This window comes from Ornithorhynchus anatinus, chromosome 17 (assembly GCF_004115215.2).
Source record: "Ornithorhynchus anatinus isolate Pmale09 chromosome 17, mOrnAna1.pri.v4, whole genome shotgun sequence".
In the NCBI taxonomy this organism is placed as follows: domain Eukaryota; kingdom Metazoa; phylum Chordata; class Mammalia; order Monotremata; family Ornithorhynchidae; genus Ornithorhynchus; species Ornithorhynchus anatinus.
Genome location: NC_041744.1, coordinates 9,084,289 through 9,110,101, shown reverse-complemented (window position 1 = coordinate 9,110,101; position 25,813 = coordinate 9,084,289). Strand labels below are relative to the sequence as shown.

At 56.0% G+C, this 25,813-nt stretch overlaps 1 protein-coding gene across 3 annotated transcripts in view; it reads right to left on the bottom strand.

Moving 5' to 3' along the window:
• The window catches only part of PHF12 (PHD finger protein 12), a 41,091-nt gene that overhangs the window by 12,221 nt on the left and 3,057 nt on the right, over window positions 1–25,813 (bottom strand). For all 3 annotated transcript variants that reach the window (XM_029082095.2, XM_029082094.2, XM_029082096.2), the window contains exons 3-6: window positions 8,383–8,455; window positions 4,949–5,348; window positions 3,536–3,656; window positions 2,246–2,378 (exon numbers count right to left, since the gene is read on the bottom strand). In XM_029082095.2, coding sequence (XP_028937928.1) covers window positions 2,246–2,378; window positions 3,536–3,656; window positions 4,949–5,348; window positions 8,383–8,455 — 727 coding nt within the window. The remainder of the gene's footprint in view (window positions 1–2,245; window positions 2,379–3,535; window positions 3,657–4,948; window positions 5,349–8,382; window positions 8,456–25,813) is intronic.

The window sequence follows — 25,813 nt, the reverse complement described above, 5'->3', positions numbered from 1 at the left end:
CAGAGGCCCAAGAGGCTACGAGCTGACAGGGGCCACTTGCTCTGACCCCCCGTGTGCCTTCAAGGGAATTGAACCGGGGGGGATTTGGGACTCAGGTGAGCACGTGAGGAGGCTGAGGCAGTCCCAGGGGGATGCCAGACTAAGACGTGGCTGGTCTGGCGAGCCAACCAGACTAGGGCAGGGGGCATCATACACGGTGGCTTCGGGACCCTTTGTTTAGGGCTTTGCTTGAGAGAAAGAGAGGAGAAAAATGGATTCCTTTCCCCTCCCTGTAATTCGTTTCGAGCCGGTGCCCCCTAGTTGACCGCCACCTCCTCGAGGGCTGAGATTGGGTCTGCCAAATGTATTATACTCTCCCAAGGACTTAGTTCAGTGCTCTGCACACAGAAAGTGCTCAATAAATAAATCCTACTGAGGTGTTGATCCTGAGGCCAACTTCTATCCAATGTCTCAATAAGTCAATTGTATCCACTGAGGACATACCTAACCTATCTGGGGGGGGGGGGGGGAGAAGGGGAGGGGAAGGAGGGAGAGAAGAGAGAAGGAGGATCAGTTGGAATGGCAGGAATGCTAAATTCCCTTAGGCAGCGAGCAGGAACCAGGAGGCTCTTCCCAACTGCCCCTGCTGGCGACCCCCCTGGATGAGAAGCCATTTTGGTTCCCCTCGGGGAACCAGGAACCAACACATCACTCCAATGGGCTTCCAAGTCCCATTAATGGGAACCAGAGGCCAGGGTGGGCCTTCACGCCGAGAGATGGGCTTGACATCCCCTGCGTCACATAGTGAGAGCCCTCCCTCCATCTAAACTGGGCGCAGGCAACTTTTCTTATCATTGTGCCAATTGGAGGGCGTCAGGAGGGCTGGGGTGAGCGGGTGGGAGCCGCCGATGCCCACATCGAGGACAAAGGGTGGCCTGCCACTCTTGCACTTGGGGGCGATTGCCCACATCCTTTACTAAGGAAAGCACTGGGGTTAGGGTTCGGAGCACGGGCAGGAGGTCAGAGAGGGGAGCTATCGAGTACAAGGACCTGGGTTCCAGCTCTAGGCTGTGGGTGCGGGGTCAGGTCACGACCTCTCTGGACTACCAAGTCTCCATCTCCACAATGAAAAGAGAAACCCCTCGTTTTCCCCGGAGAGACAAGAGCAATCTCAACACTTGAAGAGAAAGAAAATTCCTCTGAAAGGTGGAGCACACTGCCATTACAAGGACTAACTTTAGGAAAGCTGTGCTCCCCTCAGGCATAGTGCAGTGCTCTGCACCGAATAAGTGCTCGTTAACGACCACTGATTGATGGAATGTTTTCACTTTCCCGACAGCCCACCCCGGCTACCTATGCTTACTCCAAGCCAGAGATAAATGATGGCTGATACAGCTTCCGAGAGACTTCAATAGCAAGAGAGGTGCACAACCCAGAGTGGCTTATAAGGAATTACTTGGGCCCACCATAAACGAGCTTTGCAGGCCCTGACTTTGGGCCTGCGCTCTGGGAGGAGGCCGCAGGGTGCTTTAGATGAACGACAAGTGATATCTAAAAAGGAGAGTTGGAGATGCTTCTGCTCACCTACCCCTGCTCCTGGCCAGAGCCAGGCTTGGGGACAGGGCGGACTGGTCATCCGGCCACAACTCGCGCCCGGGCAGTGGACGCGAGGACTCCCTGACCTGATGGACAACGAGGGTGGAGGAGCCACGCTACCCTGTTTGACACTGTCACTCTCTCAGAGTCTCCCCCATTAAGATGTCTCTCAGAGACGGGCTGACGGGCAGCCCGCCTCTTAAGGCTGGAGGGAGCCCCGGGCCTCCCTCAGAAGTGAGGAGGGATCCAGGCCAGAAGCTCCATTGGGCAGAGGCCCCCAAAGCACCCCATCACGTGGCCCACCTGCCCCCGGCCTGGGGTGACAGAAGTCTGCCTCTGAAATTCCTCTGGGGTTCCATTTCCTTGGACTGCCTTTTAGAAATGGGAAGAGGATTTTTTAAAATTTTTTCTACTGTTTTTGGTCGGCTCAGCTGTCTCTGAGGCCTGGCCCCCGAGATGACTGGTCTGTCTCGGTGGCTCCGACAGCCATTTGTAGCAGAGTGGGCAGATTTTCACCACCCGAGTGTATGCGGTCCATCTGTCCTGGTGGGGCTTCAGGTCGACCTAGAAGTCCCTTCCCTTGGGCAGACCCGAGCAGGCGACCCCACTGACTTCTCCCCTTTCTGGGGCCACTCCCCCAGAAGACCACCCAAACAGTGCCCTCTCTTACCACCACGTGTTCGATGTGGTTCGGGCACATCCATCTGCCCAAGGGCATGGCAGTGAGCGGCGGTTCAAGGCAGTCCATGTGGAACAGGAGGGGGCAATAGTCACACTGGATAAGAGGGGCCACCCTGCAACTCCTGCAAAGAAGAAATCAACCTCCACTGAAGCCGCGCACGAGGATAAAAGCCCAACGCCTTGGGCCCCTTGGCCACTGTCATCCCTAATGGCCACCCTCAATCCCTCTCTTCCCGCATGGTGATATCGAAACGATCTGGGAAGCTGGGGAGGTGGGGGACGACGGGCAGACCTCCTGCAGGCTCTTAATCATCCCCTGTTCCGAGAGAAACGGTTCTCCTTGGAAAACAGATGCTTCCTCGTGGTGGGACCCAAATGTCTGGCATGGGGGGAAAATGATCGATGCTCACTCGGCAGCCGTTGAGGAGCAGAGTGCAGCCTCTTGCTCTGAGCTTCCCCAGATGACACCAACCATCTCAACTGGAAAAACCCCACCCACCCGTCTCTAACTACGGGCATGAGAAATTCCTCTTCCACCCTTCTGCGTGCTACATGTTCTGGGGTTGGGCGCCCTGGCCCCAGGCACCCAGGGCCCCAGTGTGCTGGGAAAATCTCCTTGCCGGTCTGCCCGTTAGCCCAGGACTCAGGGAGGGTTTTGGAAGCTGCACGAGTCAGTGTGCCCGTACTAGACCGTCCTGCTCCTAAGGTTTTGGGGAGAAAGATTTTGAGGGTGCTTTCTGATAGGCAGCTGGCGTCGCCCCTGCCCTCTCCGCCGTCCAGAATAGGGGGCGGTGGTCCTAACTAACGCTGCACTCCCCAGATATACATGTCCCAGAACCAACTGACCCCTTTTATTTGGGTTGGGCTTGTGGCCTCTACAATTTAGGAGTCTAAGCCACCACTGAGCCAAGCAAGTTTCTGTCCCTCCTTCCTCCAGGCTCAACCTTCTGGGTGGGAAGCCAACCACCAACAAGGAATCCACATCTTCCTTTGGGTCGGGAAGCCCTTCCTGGCGCTTGCTCCGAGTTCCTTCATCTGCTGCGACGGTGGCTACTTCTTTCCTTCAATGGCCCTGCCTAGTCATGAGGCCGGGAAATACCCTCCGTCCCTGGCAAATCCCCTTCCGGAGCAGCTGCATCACTGGCCTCCTCTCCCCCACCCCCCACCTCCCGGGCTTTCCTCCATGGGCTCGGAGGAATTTACGGAACGGGAGCCGGGCGACACCGGAAGAGGGGAGAGAAAAATCCCCTTCCCCCCAGCAAACAGGGGCCTGAGTTACCTGTTGCAGGTGAAGCAAACTTTTACTGGCAAGGGGACCAGTCCATTGTGATCCAACTCGTGCTGTGTTTTCTTAACATTTTTCCCCGTCGTTTCCTCCTTCCTCCTCCTCTTGCTAGTACCTGGAAGAGAAGCCGTGGACAGTTCTGAGCGGTTCTCGGGACCTGAGCTCCTATTTTCGGGCACTGAAATAGGAGCAGAGCAGTGGGAGCAAAACCTGCCTGGAACCCAGCCAGCGAATGGACGTAAATCAATCGACGGCGTTTACTGGGCACTTAAAGGGTGCAGAGCACACTGCGCTAAGCACTTGGGAGAGTACAACAGAATTGATAGACAAGTTCCCTGCCCACAATGGGCTTACAGTCTAGTCTAGAGGGACCTAAAGCCCGCGTGGGGGGGTGGTCCTCAGACCTGTGAGGGAGGAGGGGCAGAGGAAGAGGAAGAATAACAATCCAGATCACTCTTTGCAGTCTCCCTCTCGTGGGGACCCCAAAAGCAACCTATCTCCCCCATTTCCAGTTAGAGGGACTGACTCGGGGAAGAGGAGGCTCACATATCACCGGCGCCGCCTAAAAAAACGTGCACGGTCAAGTGGCCGGTGGCATTTAAAGGGCAAACGGCCGAGCTCCGGAAAATCGTCCAGAGCAGGATCGTTCCTGCAAGGAGGGGAGGGTGCTCTCCCCCGGGGCCTCACCCTGGTCTGCCTGGCCGGTTGGCGGCCGGGAGCCCGGGCAGCTGATTCGGCATGCATTCGGCCAGCAGCCAGAGGGTTTCTAAATCCGGCCAACAGTGCCCTGCTCGGGGAGAAGGAAATTCGATCCGGTGACGGGTTTGGGGGAGGAGCCACACCGCCTCAAGAAAAGGGCTGGGGACGCGCAGGGAGAAAGGTGAAGGGACAAGGCATCGCATCGCTGCCCTGGTTCTACTGGGAGGCGCCACTGCACCCAAAACCGAGGCCAATGAGGCGTCATTCCTCGATGCCTTCGGAGGCGGCATCTGGAACAAACCGGCCCCTTTTCCTGTAAAAAAAAAAAACCACAAAGGGGTGGGGCCCAGGCCAAAAAACAAGCAGCTTATCCCCTGAGCGAGCTGGAAACAGGATCTGGGTTGGGGGGTAGGGGGTTCCCAAGCCCCCTAATTAGAGGGGCAGGGATGGAAAGCTGAGCCCCGGGGCCGCCGATGCTTCCCTCCATCCCCCTCGGGAGGGAGAGGTGAGCAGAACCCGACTGAGCTCAGGGTGCCGGGGACACCCTGAGGTCCCGGGGGTCGGGCTCCGAGGAGAAAGCATCACCTGAGCTAGCTTGCTTCTCAGGGGCAAGAGGGGGCTGAGCTCCTAGTGCCAAACAGCAAACCCCCGCGGACGAGCGTCTGGGAGCGAAAACGCCCGCCTGGGACAGGCGGCATGCCCACTTACCTGGTAGCGCGGTGGTGCAAGTCAGCTCATTGGGCAGCTGGAACTGAGTCGGGTTGCGCTCCATCGCGGCCGCGATCAGCAGCTCGAAGGGCCGCTTCAGCTGGGGCTGGCCACAGTCCCCCTCCGCCGCCGCCCCCGCCGTCTCGTCCTCCACGTCGATGATGTCCTCGTCCACGTCATTCTGCTCTGAGGTGGGGGTCTCCGTGCTGGCGTTGGACGTGGGCGTGCCGGGCCGACTGGCCCTTCGCTCCAGGAGCCGGGCCTGGGCGATGGCCTTCAGGTCCGTTTTGCCGGACGACCGGTCCAAGAAGTCCGTGTCACTGCTGGGGGACGTGGTGCGCTTGCCGCTCTTGTCCACCAGCCCGTTGACCTGGCCCAGCTCCTTCTTCTGCTCCCGTTTCTGTACGGACCAAGGGGCAGGCTCACCGCCGCAATCTTGACCGGCGGCCCAGTCCCCGTCCCCCACAACGGACCGACCCTCCCGGGTCCTCCATGGGACACGGACTCCCGGAGGGTCAGCCGCTCTGCGGAAACCCCAAGCAGCCGCCAACGGGCCGGGAACCTCGTTGACGGTGGCCACGACAGAGCCAGATCCGAGGGCGAAGATGCAGAGGGGCTATCGGCCGCCCAGACCCCACAGGGCCCTGGGCACTTTTGAAAACCCTTCGCCTGGGCCACGGAGCCTCAGCCCTCCAAGCGGAGGGCTGTCGCCGCCCGAGTCCAACCAGGACCATATTAGAGCAGGTTGCTGACGTTCCCAGCCTAGGGAGAGGAGAAGCGATCGAATTCGAATGAAACCATCTACTGGACATCCAGGGGGAGCCAGTTCTTCGAAAAGAAAGGCCCTAAACCAGCAGGACACATATGAAGAGACGGGAGGGTGCCTTTTGGGGTCACGGTCCTGTCGAAATCATCAGAACAAGAGACCGAACACACCGAAGACAGGAGACAAGAGGCTGGCATCCCCATTCGGGGGAGGGGTCTGCTAGACATTACAGAGCAGGCAGGAGAGGTGTTAGCGGAACTCCAGAAAATCATCTGAATGGCGATCGCCGCCCAGAGCCCAGCCAGTGCCAGCTCTCTCTTCCGGGGATCTAAGATTTCTGCCTTGTTTCAGGGCTGTAGGGCCACAAAGGAAACATCCTCTAGGACTGGGAAAGGAATGAGAACGTGGAACGGGCTTCATGGGATTGGACTTGTAATGCCAGATGCTTCTCTGAGCCACAAGGCATCTTGGGGGCAGGGCACCGGGCCAGAATTCGAGGCGGGCCGGGGGAGGGGGGAGAAGAGCTTGAGTTTAGTTTGGCCTGTGACTTGCCCGGAGATCTTGGGCAAGTCACTGAGCTCTACTGCGTCTAGCACCTCACCCTATTAAACCACGTGACGATGAATGGGATGACGGGAGTAAGCAGGCTGTACCCGAATCAGGGACTGTAAGAAAACCTCCAGTGAGGAAGGAGGGAAAGCTGCTGGCAAAGGCTGGAGACCCAGGGTTTCCTGTTAGGCAAGTGACCTCGTACCCCCAGGCCACACTATTTAACCAGGACCTGGGGCAGCTGTCCACTTCCAGGAGGGGGGCAGTTAGTCAAAGGATCGGGGTGGGGGGGCAGGAAGGGGGACACCAGCAAGGAGACACAGAGGAGAAACACGATGAGCCGAGCCTGCTGAAAATAGCACACTGCCTCACGCCCCAGAGGTGGCCCCGCTGCTTGGGAACCAATGGAGATGGGGTGAGACTAGAAAAACCACTGGCCTGTTGGCAATTCTGCCGCCCGGCTGGAAGCTGGAAATAGGCGGCCAGTAGGTTGCCACTTTCCTCTCCACGGGGGAGAAAGGGTCTGGTTCAGCCTGAATCAGTCAGGGTGGAGTTGGAGCAGGCTGGCCCGGGGCTCTCTGTGGGGAAAACCTGTACCTGTGTGAGCGGAGGATCCCAGGGGAGGGGGACAGCTTGGATCACTGTAGTGATTTTCAATTCAATTTGATCGTATTTATCGATGCTTAATGTGTGCAGGGCACTGTACTAGAGCTTGCGAGAGTACAACGTAACAATAATCACACACATTCCCTGCCCACAACGAGCTTACAGTCAATCACCGTGATAACGTGACTGATAGGGTGCTTCGATTTCCCAAAGCACTTTCACATGACCTCACACTAGCCCTGTCACGACATCCCCGTGAGAGAGGGAAAGGCCAGACTCCTGCTGCCTTTGCGTAGGTGGGTCCCTTGGAGACTCCAGGTAAAAGCATCAGGAGCCTGCAGCCACGGGGAGGGGACCATCTCCCTTGGACTGCGACCTGGAAAAGTCCAGGCCTCCCTGCACCCTCACTCAGTTGCCATGTTGGGGAAGGCACGCTTAGCAGAAGTCTCCAGTTGGGCTCCCCCAAGGACCGGCAGGAAACACCGGTTGGAAGAGGTGACCCAGAGAGGCAGGCTGATTTATAGACCTCGGGAGGAACTGAGCTGCGACTGTGGCTTGGCTGGGGGGTGAGGGTGGGAGGAGGGGGAAACGCCTTGACCCTGAATGGCTTTGAAACGGGAACTCTCGCACACACACATTGAAAAAAAAAAAAAATCCTATCCACGGCACTGTTTACCTTTCGGGTGAGTGACGGTTTTGAGTCGTGTGTGTGTTACACACACAGACCACAATCTCTCTGAATCATCTCCTCATCCTGTTTCTGCAAATAAGGAAGTCATCACTCACTATATGACATCATGCTCTAGTGCTATGGAAAACAGAATGATGTCACCAAAGACCGGCTGGCCCCCATGAGGGCCAGCTAAAAATTCCTCCGAGAGGCCGAGATCCAAGGTGGGACTGTAGGGACAGGACCCGTTTCTCTCTTTTTTTCTCCATTTCTCTCTCTGACAATGGAAGGCTTTGGTGGATGACTGCTCCACGTGAAGAACACCCAAACCCGTTCCCAAATGGTGAATACCGAGGGAAGCGGAGTCAAAGACAGGCCCGGCGGGGACCTTGATTCCGGATGAAGGGGGAGGCTGGGTCGGTGCCTCGCTAGATGCAAAGTGCTCCACAGGGATCAGCCCACCTGGGGTCCGGGTCGGGTTCCGACGCTGCCGGTTGGGGACCCCGGCCGGGCTTCCCGGGATTTGTCTCCGGCTGCACCGTCCGCCCTCCCGGAAAAGCCAACTCCCATCGGTGCCAACTTGGGAGGGTTTGGCAGGAGAATGGGACTCCCAAGCCGTAGTTACACCGACTCTGGGCCTGGCCCGGGGAGTTCTCTACAAGCAGACACCCCTGCTCCCTCTACTGAAGCAGTTTTGGCCTTAATGGGGTCACGAGGCGGGGGGGTGGCTTCTTGGGCAGGGCGTGAGTTGTGGGAGAGGGAGAACAGCAGAGAGAAGGGCCCCCCAGTGTGGCAGTGAGGCAGGGAAAGCCCAAGGGCCGGTGGTGCGACGGAATGCCTTACCTTCCGGCGAACGGTACAGCGGTGACACATCCACTCCCCGGGAGGCAGCATCTCTTCACTCAATGGAGGGTTGCTGGAAGAGGAAAAACCAACACCGAGAGGCTCAGGCAAGTCGGGATGGCAGAGCTGCTGGGTGCTCTCCCCCTCCCCTCTGTGTTCTGTCTGGTCAACTCTAGATCGTAAGCTCCCTATTGATAATAATGATAATAGTGGTATTTGTTAAGCAGTTACTATGTGCCAGGTACTGTTCTAAGTACCGGGGTAGATACAAGTATTTATAAGATAATTGGGTTGGACACCGTCTCTGTTCCACATAGGGTTCACGGTCTTCATTCCCATTCTACAGATGAGGGAACTGAGGCACAGAGAAGTAACGTGACTTGCCCAAGGTCACAGAGCAGATATGCGGTGGATCCAGGGTTAGAACCCATGCCCTTCTGACTTCCAGGCTGCGCTAGTTCTCCCTGTGGCCAGTGAATGTGTTGAACAACGCTGTTGGCACTGGACTCTCCCAAGCGCTCAGCTCAGGAAGCGTTCAATAAACACCGCCGATGGATCCATCGCCCGTGTCCGCCTGGAAACAGTCACCGTACACCGAGTGCTTCCTTGGTGTGGTCGAGATCACGCCCATACCCCACTCCCCCGACCTTACCCAAAGAAGTGGCCAGACCCAAGGCAGTTCGGCTTGGGCTGGAAGGAGATTTACAGGTTGCCCGGATTGAAGCTCTGGGCTCTGGCAGCCTACCTGCACTCTAACAATTTGCACGTGGAGCCAATTAAACTAATTGGGAAATGACTGCAAACATCCCTTTCAAAGCTGCTTAGGGCTGGGCTGTGGATGGATTAAGTCCTTTTTACTTCTGGGCCCCTGAAGTTGCTGGTTTGGTCTGGCTGGCCGTCGGGCCCAGGCTTCTCCCAACAGCGCAGCGGGAGAGATGCCACTGAAACCCGGTGGATTTGGGGGCAAAGGAACCCACACCAACAACCAGTCCAATGGAGCACCTTGTTCCCACCCACCTGACCCCCAGTTCACCCGACTGACTGGTTGACGGGTCAAAGCACACTTTCAGGAGGGCACGGCTGCTTCCCCTTCCCTCCCAGAACGCCCCGAACCCCCTTAGGGTCCTCTAGGGGAAGCAGCGTGGCGTAGTAGATGGAGCACGGGCCTGGTGGTCACAAGGTCATGGGTTCTAATCCCAGCTCTGCCACTTGCCTGCTGTGTGGGCTTGGGCAAGTCACTTCACTTCTCTGGGCCTCAGATCCGTCACGTGCAAAATAAGGATTGAGAATGTGAGCGCCACATGAGACAGGGACTGGGTGAACACAACTTGCTTGTATCCACCCCAGTTCTTAGTACAGTGCCCGGCATGTACTAAGCGTTTATCAAATATCCCAATTATTATTATTATTCCTGGGAACCACCCGCATTTCTGAAGCAGAGGACCGCCAAACAGCTGGGCGGCACACTGACCCATTGGTCAAAGTGACCTGCGGGATCCTCCTTGGCCATTCTACAGGGCAGGGCCACGGTATTTTCCCCAACCCTGCAGGAGGGGATGGGGAATCCAGGACCTGCCCCTCTGGGGAGTCGCTTAAAGTCCGAAGGGTTTGTGAGGCAGCTGGGAGGGTGATTTGCACATACCTGCAGGCTGAGCCACCTATTTTCAAGCCCTCCTGCCAGTGTAAATGTTATTATTGTTCCCCTGGTGATTGACGGTTCTTTATACAACTCTTTTCTTCTCATTCACTCACTATCACTGATCCAGATCCCCTATACCACAAGGGAAGCAGGCCAAGCACATTCCAGGGAATCTGTTTCCATGTAAACCTGCCCGGAGGAGGCGGGGCCAAGGTCATGCCAAAAGTCATTTGGCAGGGCCAGAGGCGAAGTCAAGATGGGGCCCAGCCTTTTGTTTAGGACGCTGAGCCAAGATGCTTCTGGCTCCGGGGGCCCCTTCCCAGCAAGGCCTCGATGGCCAAGTCGGGCTTAACTCCCCCGATGCCCCATGGAGACTCCGGGCCGGGGATCTTCTCTCTTCTTTTAGGGTATTCGTTAAGTGCTTGCTATGTGCCAGGCGCTGTACCATGCATTTGGGGTTGATACACATTAATCAGATTGGACACGGCCCTTGTCCCACAGAGGATTCACAGTCTTAATCCCCATTTTACAGACGACGGAACTGAGGCCCAAGGAAGTGAAAAGTGCACAAGGTTCCACAATAGACAAGAGGCAGAACCAGCACTAGAACCCAGGTCTTTCTGACTCCCAGATCCATGCTCTAGCCACTAGTCCACGCTGCTTTTCCGAAAGGTTTCTAAAGTTGGTTGCGTGGACGTGCAGCCGCGCCCTGGCTCAACCGCCAAGTGCCAGATGACCCCAGGGTCTCCGTCAGGGCGAGGAAATGAAATAAGGCCCGACAAAGTCCGGGCTTGGGAATGGCCATGGAGAAACTGTCTCACCAGCAGACCTTGGCCTGGCCTAAGGGGCTCAGCCATTGTCTTATCTGGGAGACCCTGCGCAGGGAAGATTTCCTTGCAGAACGGCACCCAAAACAGTGAAGCGGGCATGGACTTTTTCATTCATTCAATAGTATTTATTGAGCACTTACTATGTGCAGAGCACTGTACTACGCGCACAACCAAGGGCAAGCTGGAAATCGAAGCAGCTCTTTCCCCGTCATCCCCACAGAGCCTCCATGGGGTCGAACACAGTTGCGGTACCACACCTTTTTTTGGGGGGGGGGTGGTATTTAAGTGCCCACTATGTGCCGGGCACTGTACTAAGCACTAGGGTAGATACAAGTTCAACGGGTCCCCGTCCCACACAGGGCTTACGGTCTTAACCCCCATTTTACAGAGGTGGTAACTGAGGCCCGGCGAAAGGAAGCGACACCCAAGGTGACACGGCAGGCGAGTGGCGGAGCCGGGACCGGAACCCAGCCCCGACTCCTAGGCCCCCGCCCTACCCATTAGGCCGCTCTGGTTTGTCAGAAAGGAACAGGGAGGCAGAGTGCGAAGCCCCGGGAATGATGTTGACAGGAGGAGGGGACTTTGTGGAGAAGGCAGAACACCTCATCCAGAGCAAGCAGTTCGCGGAAGGAGGGTTGGGACATTTTCCCAGCCAGCCGCAGCACAATGGGAGCACTTCCCTCGCTCCCACTACCGCTCTGCTCTATTCTATTGTCAGGCGGCTTTCCAACTGCATTGTTTTCTCTGCAGCGGGTTAGTCTTCCCCGTAACTGCCCCTGGGGCAGCAGGCCCAGGAGGAGCCAGTTAGCCACTGTCCTCGAGGAGGGGCCGGGCCCCGGACCCCCGCTCCATGGAGGCCGAACAGCTGTCACTTTTCAAAGACCCCGTGCTCAGGGTCTCTGACTGGGCGGGTCTGGTACTACTCAGCCGCCCGGATTAAATAAAAGCCACGGTCGAAAACCCCGGAGGCACCCTTTCCGTCCCCCAAGAAAACAGGCTCCCGCAAGGTGTCCTCTGCACTTCCTACCAAACCCAGCGGTCCCGACTGGTTTCCCAGTCAGAGGAAAACAAGGAAGAGTTAGAGGCTGATGTTAGCCACCATCGAATGGGTTTCACAAGCTCAGGCCTCTTAGGGGAAAATCCCACCGCTAACACCGGCTGCTAAGGCTGATGCCCTCCCCCGAGCAAGGTGGGGGTGGCGAGGGGAGGCCTAGCCCAAGCAAGGAAGCCACAAAGGGGGACCTCGAAGCACCACCGCTCTTCTGACCTAAGCGGGCAACCGCCCCGGCTGCGAACACGGTGTCGGCTCCCGACGCCAAGAACGAAGGGCTGCGTGGTGGGGAGGGAGAATGCCTTTCTTCCTCCGTTTGATGCGGTCAGAGGGGCAGGCGTTTCAGAACACTCGCTCACCGGGGAAGCCATTTTGAGAGAGAAGAGTTCACCTCTGGAGTCAGTAGGCTCCTAGAGCTGGCTCTCGGACTCGCGGCTCCGGGTGGGACAGGGACGGGGGGCAATCTGACGAGCTTGTGTCCAGCCCAGCGTGTAGCACACAGCCAGTGCTTTTGAATACCCTCAGCAGAAACAATAGGACTTTCTGAGCACCTCCCACCGCTCCACTGGTGTTGTATCGAGTGCTGGGGAAATGCACAACAAGCCAGTGACACATTCCCAGCCCACAGAGGAGCTGACGCTCTCTGGGGGGAGACGGACAGAAAGGACTTTACAGAATAATCACGATAAATTAACTGAACGTATAAATGATGAAACGTGGACATTTTAGGTGCCGAGGTGGGGTGTCACCCTTCCAGGTGGATTTCCAGCCCCATCGCGAGGGGATATCCAGGCTCTGCTCTTCCAAGGGCCCAAAGGGACCCTTCCGGGGAAGAAAACCTTCTCCTCACGCAAGGACTGGAAAACTTTCTCTCGACAGAGCAGTTTGGGTTCAACGGCAGGAGGGAGTAAGACTAGTAGCATTTACTGAGCAGCCACTTAACCCGGTGTCTAGTAACAATAATAACTGTGATATTTCTTTAGCATTTACTATGTGACCAGCACTGTACTAAGCGCTGGGGTGAATACAATTAGTTCCCACAGGGGGCTCACAGTCTAAGTAGGTGGGAGAACAGATACTCAATCCCCAGCTGCAGATAAGGTCACAGACACAGAGAAGTGACCTGCCCAGGGTCACCCGGCAGAAAAGTGGAGGAATGAGGATTAGAACCCAGGTCCTCTGACTCCCAGGTCTGTGCTTCTTCCGCTAGGCCACACTGCTTCTCTGTATTAGCCTAATGAAGTGACATTCCCTGCCCACAGGGAACTTAAATGCTAACAGGGGGAAGAAAAATATGATGGCAGGGTTGAAAATTAAAAAAAATAGCGTGATTGCACACACGTCCACACACACACACACACACACACACACACACGTTCATATGCCAAGAAGGGTGTAAATAAGTTCCTAAGGCCTGAAGAGATGACATGGCTCAGAGGTCAGCAGCACTACTGGATGAAGTGAACTCCTAAAGGGAGTTAGGAGAGGGTCGAGGGTCAAGCCACCCTTCGGTTGGTTCCCTTTCCCTTCCCCACCCCTTCTGGCCATGAAGCCCCGGGCACTTCCAGCAGCCCCTGCCTGACCCATGACCTGTGGCGGAGGGACAGACAGAACTGCCCGACGGCACCCTGGCAAAACAGCCTCTCCCGAACCGCTCTGGGTCCCACGTCCCGGCCTCTGGCTCAGCTCCCCCTCGCCGTCAAACACAAATTCCATCCCTTAGGCTTAAAAGCACTCAAATCACCTCACCGCCACCGATCTTACCTTCCTGATGTCCTTCTACAACCCAGGCCGCACACACCACTCCTCTAAAGCCAGCCGGCTCGCTGTACCTCCATCTCGTCTATGGCCCACGTCCCGCCCCTGGCCTGGAATGCCCTTCCCCTTTGCTTCCGACGGACGATCAACTCTCCCCACTTTCAACGCACATTTCCACAAGAGGCCCTCATTTCCTCTTCTCCCACTCCCTTCTGCACCACCCTTGCACCTCATTCACCCCTTCCTCAGTCCCTCAGTGCGGATACATAGCCGTAAATTTCATTTATTTGTTTATATTACTGTCTCACGTCCCCCTCTAGACTGCCAGCTCATAGTGGGCAGAGAAAATGTCCTCCGATCTGTTATAGTGCAGTCTCCCAAGTGCTTAATACAGTGCTCTGTACACAGCAGGGGCTCAATACATATTATTGATTAGTTCGGGATGACTACGACCACTAGCAGGCAGAAGAGCTCACTTTTCCTTTGGAGACGTGCCCGCACTGACGTCTGATGAGAAAATAACCAGAAACAACTGGTGGGCAGGGTGCTGGGGAGGAGGAAAGGGAGAGAGACGGGGGGAAAGCGAGGAAGAAAGATAAAAGAGGGAGAGAAGGGGGGAAGAGAGAGAGACAGAATGTCTCCATCCCCCTCCTCCTTCCAGACAGGGATCTAGATGACTCTCTCTGGACCATCACGGCCGGCCAGTTTCCATCTCAATCCATTTCAAAAACCCCAGCCTTCGACTCCATGAGAGACCCGGCCTGGAGGCCGCTTCTCTCCAGCTTCTTTCCAGCTCACTTTTATTTGAGCTGCCACTTCCCGATCTTCATGACGTCTGGCCGGCTCTGAGCCGGTCAGTAATGGCGGGGGCGATGAATCCTCGAAGGCAGAACAACTGAGGGATGGACTCCTTCGAAACTCTTGATTTAGATCGCCGATCCAGTGACGCCCGGTGTCCTGCAGCGTGTTCGTTAACAGCGCATTTGGACACAAATCGATGAACCGCCTGGTTTGGGACATTTATTTTTTTGAAACCAAACGCTTCCTGAAAAGCACATCCCCGGGGCGCGATTCAGACTTCTGCCGTTAGAATCAACCTACGAGCCGATCGACTGACCGGTCTCCAGTGTCAAGAGGTCCACGTAACCGACGGTTTACTCCCGGAGGGAGACAGTCGGTCATTAATAAATGAGAGAAAGAAAAAAGGAGAAGGGGCCAAGAGAATGACTGCACCGTCATACGTTCAAGACCCGACCCCCCCCCCCCCCCCCCGCCAGCTGATCCCAACTCGCCGGCCGGTTTTAATTGCGAATGCCGCTCTCGTTCACTAATGAGGCCTAAGCGCACCACTGCAGGTGGAGATTTCGTAGTTGTCAGGGTTCTGGGCTCTCTAATTAAGAGGATCTATTTCAAGTCATATACCAACGTGGCTGCTCTCGGCCTGTCTGCTCTCAACTCCATCCACCCTCCAACGCAGCTGAAGCTGCACTACATTAACATTTCCACAAGACAGGGCTGCCCCTGACGGGATCCCTTACACTCTTTTTCCTGCACAGGGTAGGGATTTGGAAGTGGGGAGGGAGGCAAGACAACCCACCTTCTTCCCCTCTCTCACCCCCCACCCCCCCACACTCGTGCACGCACACACCCATCCACAGACCGAGAGGGAAAGACTGCCCTCCATTTCAGAGGCCTTTCCGTGGAATGACACGCAGGCCAAAATGGAGCAGTACCCTGCATTTTATTTTCTTTATTCTTTTCTCACCTGGAAGGTGATGGATGTGCAACCTGCAGAATGCCACTGACCCTTCAGAACCCAAGACAAAGGCGATCCGATACCCGCCGGAATCTCCCTTCAGCACGGCCCCAAAATGAAGCAGGTGCACACCGCTCCCTGCCCCTGCCCAGAACACAGGGGAAGTAGACAGCAAAGAAAGAAAAAAACCAAATCAAGGCACTTGCTCTACTGGTACTAAACAAAAAGCTTCAGGTGGAAATGCAAATGTTGAAGAGGAGCTCGACAGCAAAACCGCCCTCGCTGGGCGAGGGAGGCCTTTAAAGGCACATTCCCGGTGAAACCCGCTATGTCGTGTCAGCCGGTCCGATCTCTCCTGTCCACGGGACCCGCGTTTTTCCACGTCCTAGGAACCCCCTCCCCAGAAAGCATCCCCGAGGTTGAAACCGCCACAACCGAGCATTCCCCATCCCAAAATGCTCTGTACGGAAGGGCTTCCGGCCAACAGACAATAGCGCGGGGCGGCTTTGATTTTCAATTTCACAGCTGACGGCTCCCGGACATCGCGAGCTCGCCGCTGGACAAGATCCTACAGTTACACCCGGGGTCGCTGCGGGAGGCCGGCTGCCGAAGGCAGCCCCCGGCTCGGAACGCCGGCCTTCCCGGGCCTCCCCGCGCCCCCGGCCCTTTGACTGTGGCCCCCAGGTTGGGACCACCATCACTTCTGAGCTTCCTGGTGGCCATCTTGATGGAGAGGGTGAGAGAGAGGCCCAGCACACGAGAAAAGATGGGTCCCTCCTGACCGGAAGCCAGCCCGCTCCCCAACAACGCGGGAGGGATTTCGGGGGAGGAGGTCGTCTCTAGAGCCACAGGAAATGATGGAGCCCTCGGAGCTGGAATTCGGGCCTTAAAATTTGGGCAACAGGTGCTAAGCCCAAGTTCCAGTCACAGCCCTAAAACAGTTCTGGAGACCCGATGTTTTAGGCCGAGACAGAGCAAGACCAGGCTGGGAGACGAAAGGCTCAGGAGGCTGGAGGGCGGGGAGAGGGGCTGGGGGCGGGGGGTGTCTCACGGTCTCCTCTTTCTACCTCGGCGACTGACGCCAAGACAGCTGTCCCGCTAACTGCCCGCTCTTCCCCGGGCCCAGCCTCGGGGGCAGAGGGCTAACAAGGAAACTGAGGAGCGTGCCAGGCCACTACAAACACCCCATTGAGAGGTTCGCCGAGTTGCGTCATTTCCAGAGGCACACGGGCCTTTCAAACGGCCTGACGGGGCCCAAAGTTACAGACTTCTATGCAACACTGGTTTGTGGTGCTTCCCCCTCCCTGCCCACCCCAGAGGACACCTGGAGAACAGGGTTGCTAGCCAACGGCGGGGGAGGAGGGGGAGGAAAGAGGGAGGGAGGATGCAAAATCAACAGCTGTGGCCAGGTGCTTGCCTCTGCCAACCTAGAAAACAGCTCTATTAGTCGCCAGGGTCTGGCCACGGCCCCTCATGCCCACTTTCCGATTCTCTACCCAGTGTCCCCGGCCCCCCCGCAGGCTCCAGAGGGCCACTTACGCATCTGTCGTCGTATCGTACTTTCCCAAGTGCTTAGTACAGTGCACTGCACACGGTAAGTGCTCAATAAATACGACTGACTGACGCCTGGGGCACTCGGCCTCTCAGGCCCGATCTCCCCACTGCTTCGTTCCCGCCGCGGGCCCTTTTCCTAACACTTCTGAGGAGAGGAATGTTCCGACAGCCAGCACAGGCCCCGGCGTTCACGCATTCCAGAAGAGACTCTCGTTGGTCGCCATGGGCCAAACCCCGCTCCGCTCGAGGGCAGGGATGGGATCGCCCCCCACTCTCAGGGCGAGCTCATATGGAGGCCCGTGGACCCACTGTCACCCTAGCCGGGGAAGCCCAGGCAAGTGGTCTGCTGTGACTTTAGGTAGGTCGCGTCACTTCCCTGCACCTCAGTTACCCCATCTGTAAAATGGGGTTTAAGACGGTGAGCCCCACGTGCGACGTGGACTGTGTCCGCCCTGATTAGCTTGTTTCTATCCCAGCGTCGAGAACAGTGCCTGGCGCGGAGTAAGCGCTTAGCAAACAGCATGAAAGAAAGTGTCCGGTGCTTTTTCCAGTGAGATGTCGGTGCTTGAATTTCTCTTCTCTGCCCACAAACCGAAAGTAGCCCTGGTACTCTCCGGGCAAGTTTCAGTCCCCCTCTTTGGTCCCTTCGTTTCTGCTCAGACACCTCCACCCTCTGGGGCTCACACCCACCGAAGGTGTCTGCCGCCGTACCTTCGACCTGCTCTGGGTCGTGGTTTAGCGGTGGGGATAAGCACCACCTCCGGCTCCTGAAAATCTCCCACCCTCACACCCCCGCTGACCTAGTTAGGAATCTGGACCTACTGGCCCCTGGGGCACAGAGCCAACCCAGCCGCTGCTGGTTTCGTTTTCTGCTCCGTGCCCAGGTCCGACTTATCTGGGCCGGGGTGGTCAGTCGATCAATCGATCTATGGTACTGACTGAACTCTTACTCTGTGCAGAGCATTGTTCTGAGTGCCTGGGATTCCTCTCTAGACTGTACACTCATTGTGGGCAAGGAATGTGTCTTACCAATTCTGTGATAGTGTACTGTCCCAAGAGTGTTCTGCACACACAGTAAGGGCTCAGTAGATGATTGATCGGGAGAATACAAGACAGTTGGTAGACACCTTCCCTGCCCACCAAGAGCTTCCAGTCTAGAAGGCTGTGCCGAATGCCAGCACTCAGTCACCTCCTTAAATGTGAGCCCTCTAGATTGTGAGCCCATCACGGGCAGGCAATGTGTCCATTTTTTGTTCTATTGTATCCTCCCAAGCGCTTAGTACAGTGCTTTGCACCCAGTAAGCACTCAGTAAATATGTTTGAATGAATGCTCTGCACATAGTGGCGCTCGATAAAGACTAATTAAGGGCACTTCCGGATTTGAACAATTATTCCTCTGTCAAGCCTGACCGCAAGACCCATTCATGGCAGACACTTGCCCACAACGGGCCGCTCTCCTCCCCTTCCCGCATACGGAGTGGCCGCCTGCAGATGGGGGAAACCGAGGCCAGGTGTAGCGGGCGACCGCTTGAGCCAATTGTTGGCATCCCCAACGGCGCTACAGACATGGTCGCCCGGAGGAAATGGGGCCGGCAGGACGAGGCGGACTGGAAGGCCACGGTTTCAGTAGAAAAATTCCTCTTCCTCCTCCTCCTCCTCCTCCTCCAAGGGCCCTAGCCGCTAACGGAGCACGAGCTATTGAGCTAGAAAAGTTATGGGCTCAGGAAACATGTAATGGACTTAATGGAGAGTTCCAGTCTTCATTTTCACGCATCCTGAGGACCGAGAATAGATAATAACCATTGACAGCCCATTAGATGCCATCAGAGCCAGAAAGAGTCCTACTGTATCGAACCCCAGCTCGCTGGAGATCAATCCATCAGCAGAAAGGACAGGGTGCCTACTTGGTGATAAGCAGTGTGGCCTGGTGGATAGAGCATGGATCTGGAACTCAGAAGGACCTGGGAGTCAAAAGGACCGTAGTTCTGAAACCGTCTCCACCACTTGTCTGCTTGTATGACCCTGGGCAAGTCACCTAACTTCTCTGTGTCTCAGTTTCCTCATCTTTAAAATGGGAATTAAGATTATGAACCCCACATGGGTCAGGGTCTGTATCCAAGCTTATTTGCTTGGATCCACCACAGCCCTTAGTACAGTGCCTGGCACATAGTAAGCGCTTAAATACCAGACTTATTATTATGGACCTGAGCTCTAATTCTGGTTCTGCCACTTGTCTGTGTGACCGGGCACTTCACGTCTCTGTGCCTCAGTTTCCTCAGCTGTAAAATGGAGATTAAGACTGTGAGGTCCATGTGGGCTGGGGACCGTGTCCAACCTGATGAACTTGCATCTACCTCAGCGCTTAAAAAACTTTTTGGGGGGTGGGGAGGGCGGAAGGACCACTGTTCAAGATGCTTGGGAGAGGATGGTAGAAGATGGGCCGACTGGCCCCCTGCACTCAATGGCCTCGCTCCGCCTGGACAGCGGAACAAGCTGCAGAATAAGCCGGGGTGGGGGTTGGGAGGAGACGAGGATGACTTGCCCCCCCCCGGTGCTCCACACCTCCACAGGCCACTCCCGTGAAAGGGAAGGGGCAGGAGCCCAGCGGAGTCTACTTACTGAACGGACGAATGACCGATCAACACCCCCGGCCCCCGTGGAAGTTGGGTGCAGTTTAGGAGCTCCCTTCTGGTCAATCTGAGGCTAAAGAGCGGGGCCCACACAAGAGCAGAGTTCCAGGCCCCGGCCCCTGACACCAGCTGTTCGGAGCAGGCTCGGTCCCCGCCCGGTCCAGGACGTAGAGAGGGGTCTTGAGGCCACCACTGAAATTCAAATCCTACCGAGAGCCAGCTCCCGCTCAATGGACCTTACTTCAAAAGGGGACCCGCACCGCTGCTGGCCAACAGTGGGAAAGCCTGAATCCAGGCCCCTGTCTGGAGGTTCCTCCCCGATCCTGCCGTTCCTTTAGCCTTTGTCCTCTTCAGCAGCGGGCAGCGTTTCCCAGGAGATATTTTGGTGCCTTTTGTCGAGAAGCCAGGGAAGGGCAGAAATTAAACACGGGAGCTAAGGCCGCGAAGGAGAGCGAGCCTAATTAGGCGGCGGGGACCGACCGCCCTGCGTCTGTGTTCGCAAAAAGGTAGGATCCCCTCAGATTCACCCAGGCGCCTTCTCTGCTCCCCGACTGCTGTTTATCTTTTTTGCCCTCCTGTGCTCATTTGTAATACCACTAGGTTTCACACTGCGTCCTGAAGAGGAAATGGGCCGGATTGTGCCTCAGTGGGGAAGTGCGACATCAGCGGAAGGGAGAAGGAGGCGGGGGGTGCGGGGGGGGGGGGGGGGGGGGGGGGGGGGCGAAGTCAAGCGGCAGTCCTTTCGACGAGCCGGCTCCGTTACGCACCATTTCGTAACTTCCTGCACCGGCGGGAGCCGGGCCGGCCCGGGCCGGCTTTGTTTCTGGAAGGAATGCTTGGGATGTGCTTCCTCAAGATTCAACGTGTCACCGCGAATGACACACGTCCGACGCCAAGATGATGAAACGGGCTCGGAAGCCGAGTTGCCGCTTCCTCACGGCCAACGCGCGATTCTCCTTTTGTCGCTCTCCATTGGCTCCTCCGCCTTTCTTCCTTCCTTCCTTCCTTCCTTCCTCTCGGCACAGGCACAAAGACCCCATTTAAGCACAGTCACTCCTTTCTAAATCCCAATCAGTGACAGCACTTTCTCACCACAGACAGAGACTAGGGGATGACTTCGGGATTAGGGAATTCAGTCCACCCGGGGGTGGGGGTGGGGGGCGGGCGGTGGGAAGGAAGGGGGGGCTCAGTGTGGGGGTGGGAGGCAGAAGAGACCCTCCTCACCGGACTGAAAAGATCTCACATAATAACAACAACGATAACAATGATTGGGGCATCTGTCAGCACTTACTAGGCACCAAGGACCCCAGAAAGCGCTGAGGTAGATAGTAGATCATCAGGTTAATCACAGTCTCCCGTCCCTCCCCCGAGGAGAGGCCAGAAAATGAGGCGGGCGCAGCCCCTGGGCCCAGTGACCAAACCATCACCACCCAAGGGCCTTCCTGAAATCGAGTCCCGGACCTAATGGAATCCAATGCCCATCCTCCTCCCTTCCGGCTTGGAGGCTGGCGGGAGGCCAGACGGGTCCTCGGCTCCCACGGGGCCTGCCTCACGCCACGCCACCTCTCCGTCCCCATTCAACCCTCCTTACCCCCCACAGCACTTGGGCGACAAGAATGGGGTACGCCGATTCGGCAAGTATCATCACATCCCCATCGGGCGCCTTCCACCCCAGCTGCTTGCTTCTCTGTGAACACGAACGAACGCACACACACAGACCCAGCTGCCGGAGAAGGGGGCGAGAGTAGGGGCGGGTGGGGAGGAGAGCGGCTCAGGCCTCACAGAGAGCTAGAATTGTTATCCGCCATCAAAAGGAAGCAACGTTCGACTTCCTCTAATTCTCCCGGCCTGTTGCTCGGGGGAGGGGGTGGCGGCGGGGTGGGGGTGGAGCGCACACCCACCCACAGTTCCGCGGTCTGTTATGTAGCAGCACACCTTCATTGCTAGGTAACCAAAATCCTCTTGGGGCATCAAAGCGGGCCCGTCTCCTCTTTATGAGGAGCTACATAAAACCGGCAAGCAACTGCACGTTCTCTGCCCCTTTCTTCCCCTGCCTCGCTGGTGTCTGGCCTACCCCCGAGCGCTCGCCAGACAGAGAGAGAGAGAGCGCGCGCGAACGCGCGCACGCACAACCTTGTCTCCCGCTTACCCGGGTTCAAAAAAAGGCTCCCAGGTTGGCTCGTGCCGTCTCCGACCCGCGCCGTTAACTACTGCCGTTTTATGAATCAAATTGTGGCAATTAAAAACCTCCGCTGTTAAACTGGGTGCCCCAGGGGGCTGGGAGCTCTCGGGGAAGAAGGTCTTCCCACAATTAGAGTGGCACCCACAAGCCACACACACATGTACACAGACACATACACACACACACACACACACACACACACACACACACACACAGAGCTCTGCAGAATAGGAATGCAGTGCTGCCCAGATGTAGGCGGAGGGGTTGGTCATGGCTGATCTCTCTCTCCCCAGGCCTCCTCTAAGCTTGTGGCATCTAGAGGCCCCTCGATAACCTTTCGGTCGAATTCAAACCCAACCGACGACCCGGCGCCCGGGGAAACTCTTCCCGCTGAAACGCCACATCCAGTGGACTGCCTGGGTGAAGCCACTAGCCAAAGCCACGCCGGAAAAATTGAGTTTTCCTTTTTTTGGCGAAGTCACATTGTTTAAAGCCACCGTAACGTTTCTCCCCACTAGGGAGCCGAACAGGAAACTCAGTACTTTGGGTGGTGTGGCCTTGCTCCTTTCAATATATATATTTTTTTCCATCTCAGTGGTGTTTCCACCAAGGAAATCAAAATCAATCGCTCCGTTCGATTCGGAACTGTGGCCCAGTCATTTCTGTTTCAGAGTAGGCGATGTACCGGATATCATCTCTGACTGGACTACAACAGTCCCTCGTGGAGGTATCTGAAATCTGACCTCTAGACTGTAAACTCCTGTGGGCAGGGATCGTGCCTACCAACTCTATTGGATTATACTCTCCCAAGCGCTTAGAACAGTGCTCTGGCAGAAAGTAAGCTTTCAATTAATACCGCCGATTGAATGACCAGGGACTTCATTCCAACGGAGACCACGTATTTTGAGCCCAGTCCATCAAATTCGAGTGCTTGTGTGCAGAGCACTGTACTAAGTGCTTAGAAGACTACAATATAACAAGATACCAGATATTTCCTGCCCTCAGGGAAATTACAGGACTGTAATACTAGAAGCAGCACGGCTTAGTGGAAAGAGCCCGGGCTTGGGAGTCGGAGGTCGTGGGTTCTAATCCCGGCTCTGCCTCGTCAACTGTGCGACTTGGGGCACGTCACTTAACTTCTCTGTGCCTCAGTTTCCTCACCTGCAAAATGGGGATTAAGGCTGTGAGCCCCACCCGGGACAAGCTAACAACTCTGTATCTCTCCCAGTGCTTAGAACGGTGCTTGGCACATAATCAGCGCTTAACAAATATCATCATCATCATTATTATTACTCCCCTCAAAATTTCAAATTGTTCAATTATTCGACAGCTGTAAGGCCTGTACACAATTATGGACTTGGATGCACATTTTTGGGGGCCGCCAGGTTCTCAAGCATCCTGAGCCCTCCGATGAAGAAGCCCAGAAACGTCAAAGAATTCTACACCTCTCAATTCTCTCCCACGACTTGTCGGCACGCACACAAAAATGCCAGAGCCACAGTGTCGACTGGAGACCTGACTCGTACTGGGCTATTTCAAAATGTCAGGATTCCTTCTGACCCCCAAGCTCTATAGGTCCCGGACCAGGTTTGTGGAGGTCGACAGCCGACTTCGGAAAAGTTGAAAAAGCTTTCTTTCACGGCAACCTTCCATGCCGTCAGAGTGGGACACTTTTTTCTCGCTCAAAAACCCTTGCGAAGCTTAATCCGACAGCGCACAGTTGGACGACGGGGGAGAGAGCCCCCCCGGGCCTCTTCAGGGATCCGATTCCTAGCAAAAAAGCCCCCTCGAGGGCCCGGCTGCGAGAACAGCCAGCTCCCTGTCCGGATACCTCACTCGCAAAACTTCCCGACCATCCCCGGGCCACGAAGAGGTGGAAAGCCGCAGACCGGCGGGCCAAACGGCCAGATGGACCTATTCCAACTCATCGACCGATCTCGACGGGGCGTCCGCAGGCGGCCCGGCCCCCGACTTCGCCTCCGGCCTCCGCCAGCTCAACCAAAGGACGGGCCCAGAAACGCCCCGCTGCCCCAGACTCCTTTGCGACGCAAAGATGGCCATTTTCCACCCTCCGTGTCAAACCATCCCCATTGGGTGACTCGCCGAAAATAAAATATGCAGAACTTCGAGGAGAGCTCAGTTTCGCCTGTGCACAGCCGAGGCTTTTTTACTCTCATTCTTCGAAAACCTCATTTTGGAAGCCGCTGCCAACATCAGAGAGAGGAAACCCGGCCAACAATTCCAAATATAACACACGCGGGCAAATGGTGCAGAAATCTGTCTGACGGGAGCCACCGCAGCCGGGGTCCGCCAAGGTGGACTCTCTTCTCGACGGGACGCTCAGGGTCCCGGGGCCCGGCCGGACCCGCGCCACCCGAGGGCCGACCGGCCCGACCCGAGAGGAGCCGAACCGTTTCCAGCGGAAAGAGGCGGCCGCTGAGCTCTCTGTCGTTCGTCTTTCTCCCTCTAGGCTTTTCTAACTAATGGAGAAGCCACGTGGCCTAGAGGGGAGAGCGCAGGCCTGGCAGTCAGAGGACCTGGGTTCTAATCCCAGCTCTCCCATGTGTCTGCTGGGCGACCGAGGTTACCTCACCTGAAGGGGGATTAAAGCTGTGAGCCCCATGTGGGACGTGGACTGTATCAACCTGATGATCTCGCACCTACCCCAGTGCTTAATAAAGTGCCCGGCACATAGCAAGCACTTAACAAAGGCCCTTACAAAAAAAAAAAGAGAGAGCTACCATAACCTTTGGCAGAAGCCGACCCGATGGATGATGATTCACAGCCTTCTATCGATCCAACAATCATATTTATTGAGCGCTTACTCAATTGAGCATTCATGCTCAACTTGGAAAGAGCTGCATCTCCCAGAAATATTTCCAAAGCACTTCCTCCAACTTGTCCAAGGCAGGTTCTAGAATCCCCCCCGGCATTTCTAATAATTGATGCCCCAGCTAAACTAGGACAAATGATGAGGCAGCTACTTTAAACGCGGACACGGCCACCGTCGCCTTCAGGGACGTCAGTCAGTCGATCAATCGTACTTATTGCGCGCGTACTGTCCGCAGAGGGCTGTACTAAGCGCCTGGGAGAGTACAATATTACAAAGAACAGAGACATTTCCTTGCCCATGACGCCGTCACAGACGGTCAGTCAGTTCACACACCCTGAAGGCCCAATTTCAGACCCAGAAACACTGCATTCGCCCTGCAGCTCTACCACAGAAAGGAAAACAAGAAAGGCTGCAGTTTATACTGGACTGGACCCTTCTCCTACCGCCTTTTGGACTGCCTACCTTTTACTCGCCCCTCCCTCAGCCCCACGGCACTTGTGTACAGATCCGTAATTTACTCGTTTATATTAACATCTGCCTCCCCTCTCTAAACCGTAACCTCACTGTGTGGCAGGGAACGTATCTACCGATTCTCTATTATACTCTCCCAAGCGCTCAGTACAGTGCTCTCCACCCACTAAGTGCTCAGTAAAAATACAATTCCATCATTTTAGTTCATGGGCTAAACCCTCCTTGCAGAGTGGAGCTGTCGCAGAGACAAGAGGTGAAACTGACTTGGAGTCTTCCTGGAACATCTCACCCGCTTCTCTCGGCAGTTAGGAATTGCGACAGGGAATTCCAACCGACTGGAGAATTTTAAGGGGCCTCAGCTCACGGTCCTAAGGGCAGAGAAGGCTACGGCAGCTTGGGGGAGACTGATTTAGATGCTGACTGGGATGGGGTCGCTGCTTAATGACACCCCTCCCTCCCCCAGCAAAAGAAATACACACAGCCGAAGCTTTAAAGAAAGGGAGGGACGGGCAATGGTGCCACGTTAAGTCTTCTCCCCTATCTGGACTATTATTATGGTACTTGTTAAGCACTTACTATGTGCCAGACGCTGTTCTCAACACCTGGGAAGATACAAGTCTGCTTGGACACAGTTCCTGTCCCATATGAGGCTCACAGGCTATACAGGAGAGAGGAGGATTTAATCCTCATTTTCCAGGTGAGGCAAGTGTGGTAAGGAAAAAGTTAA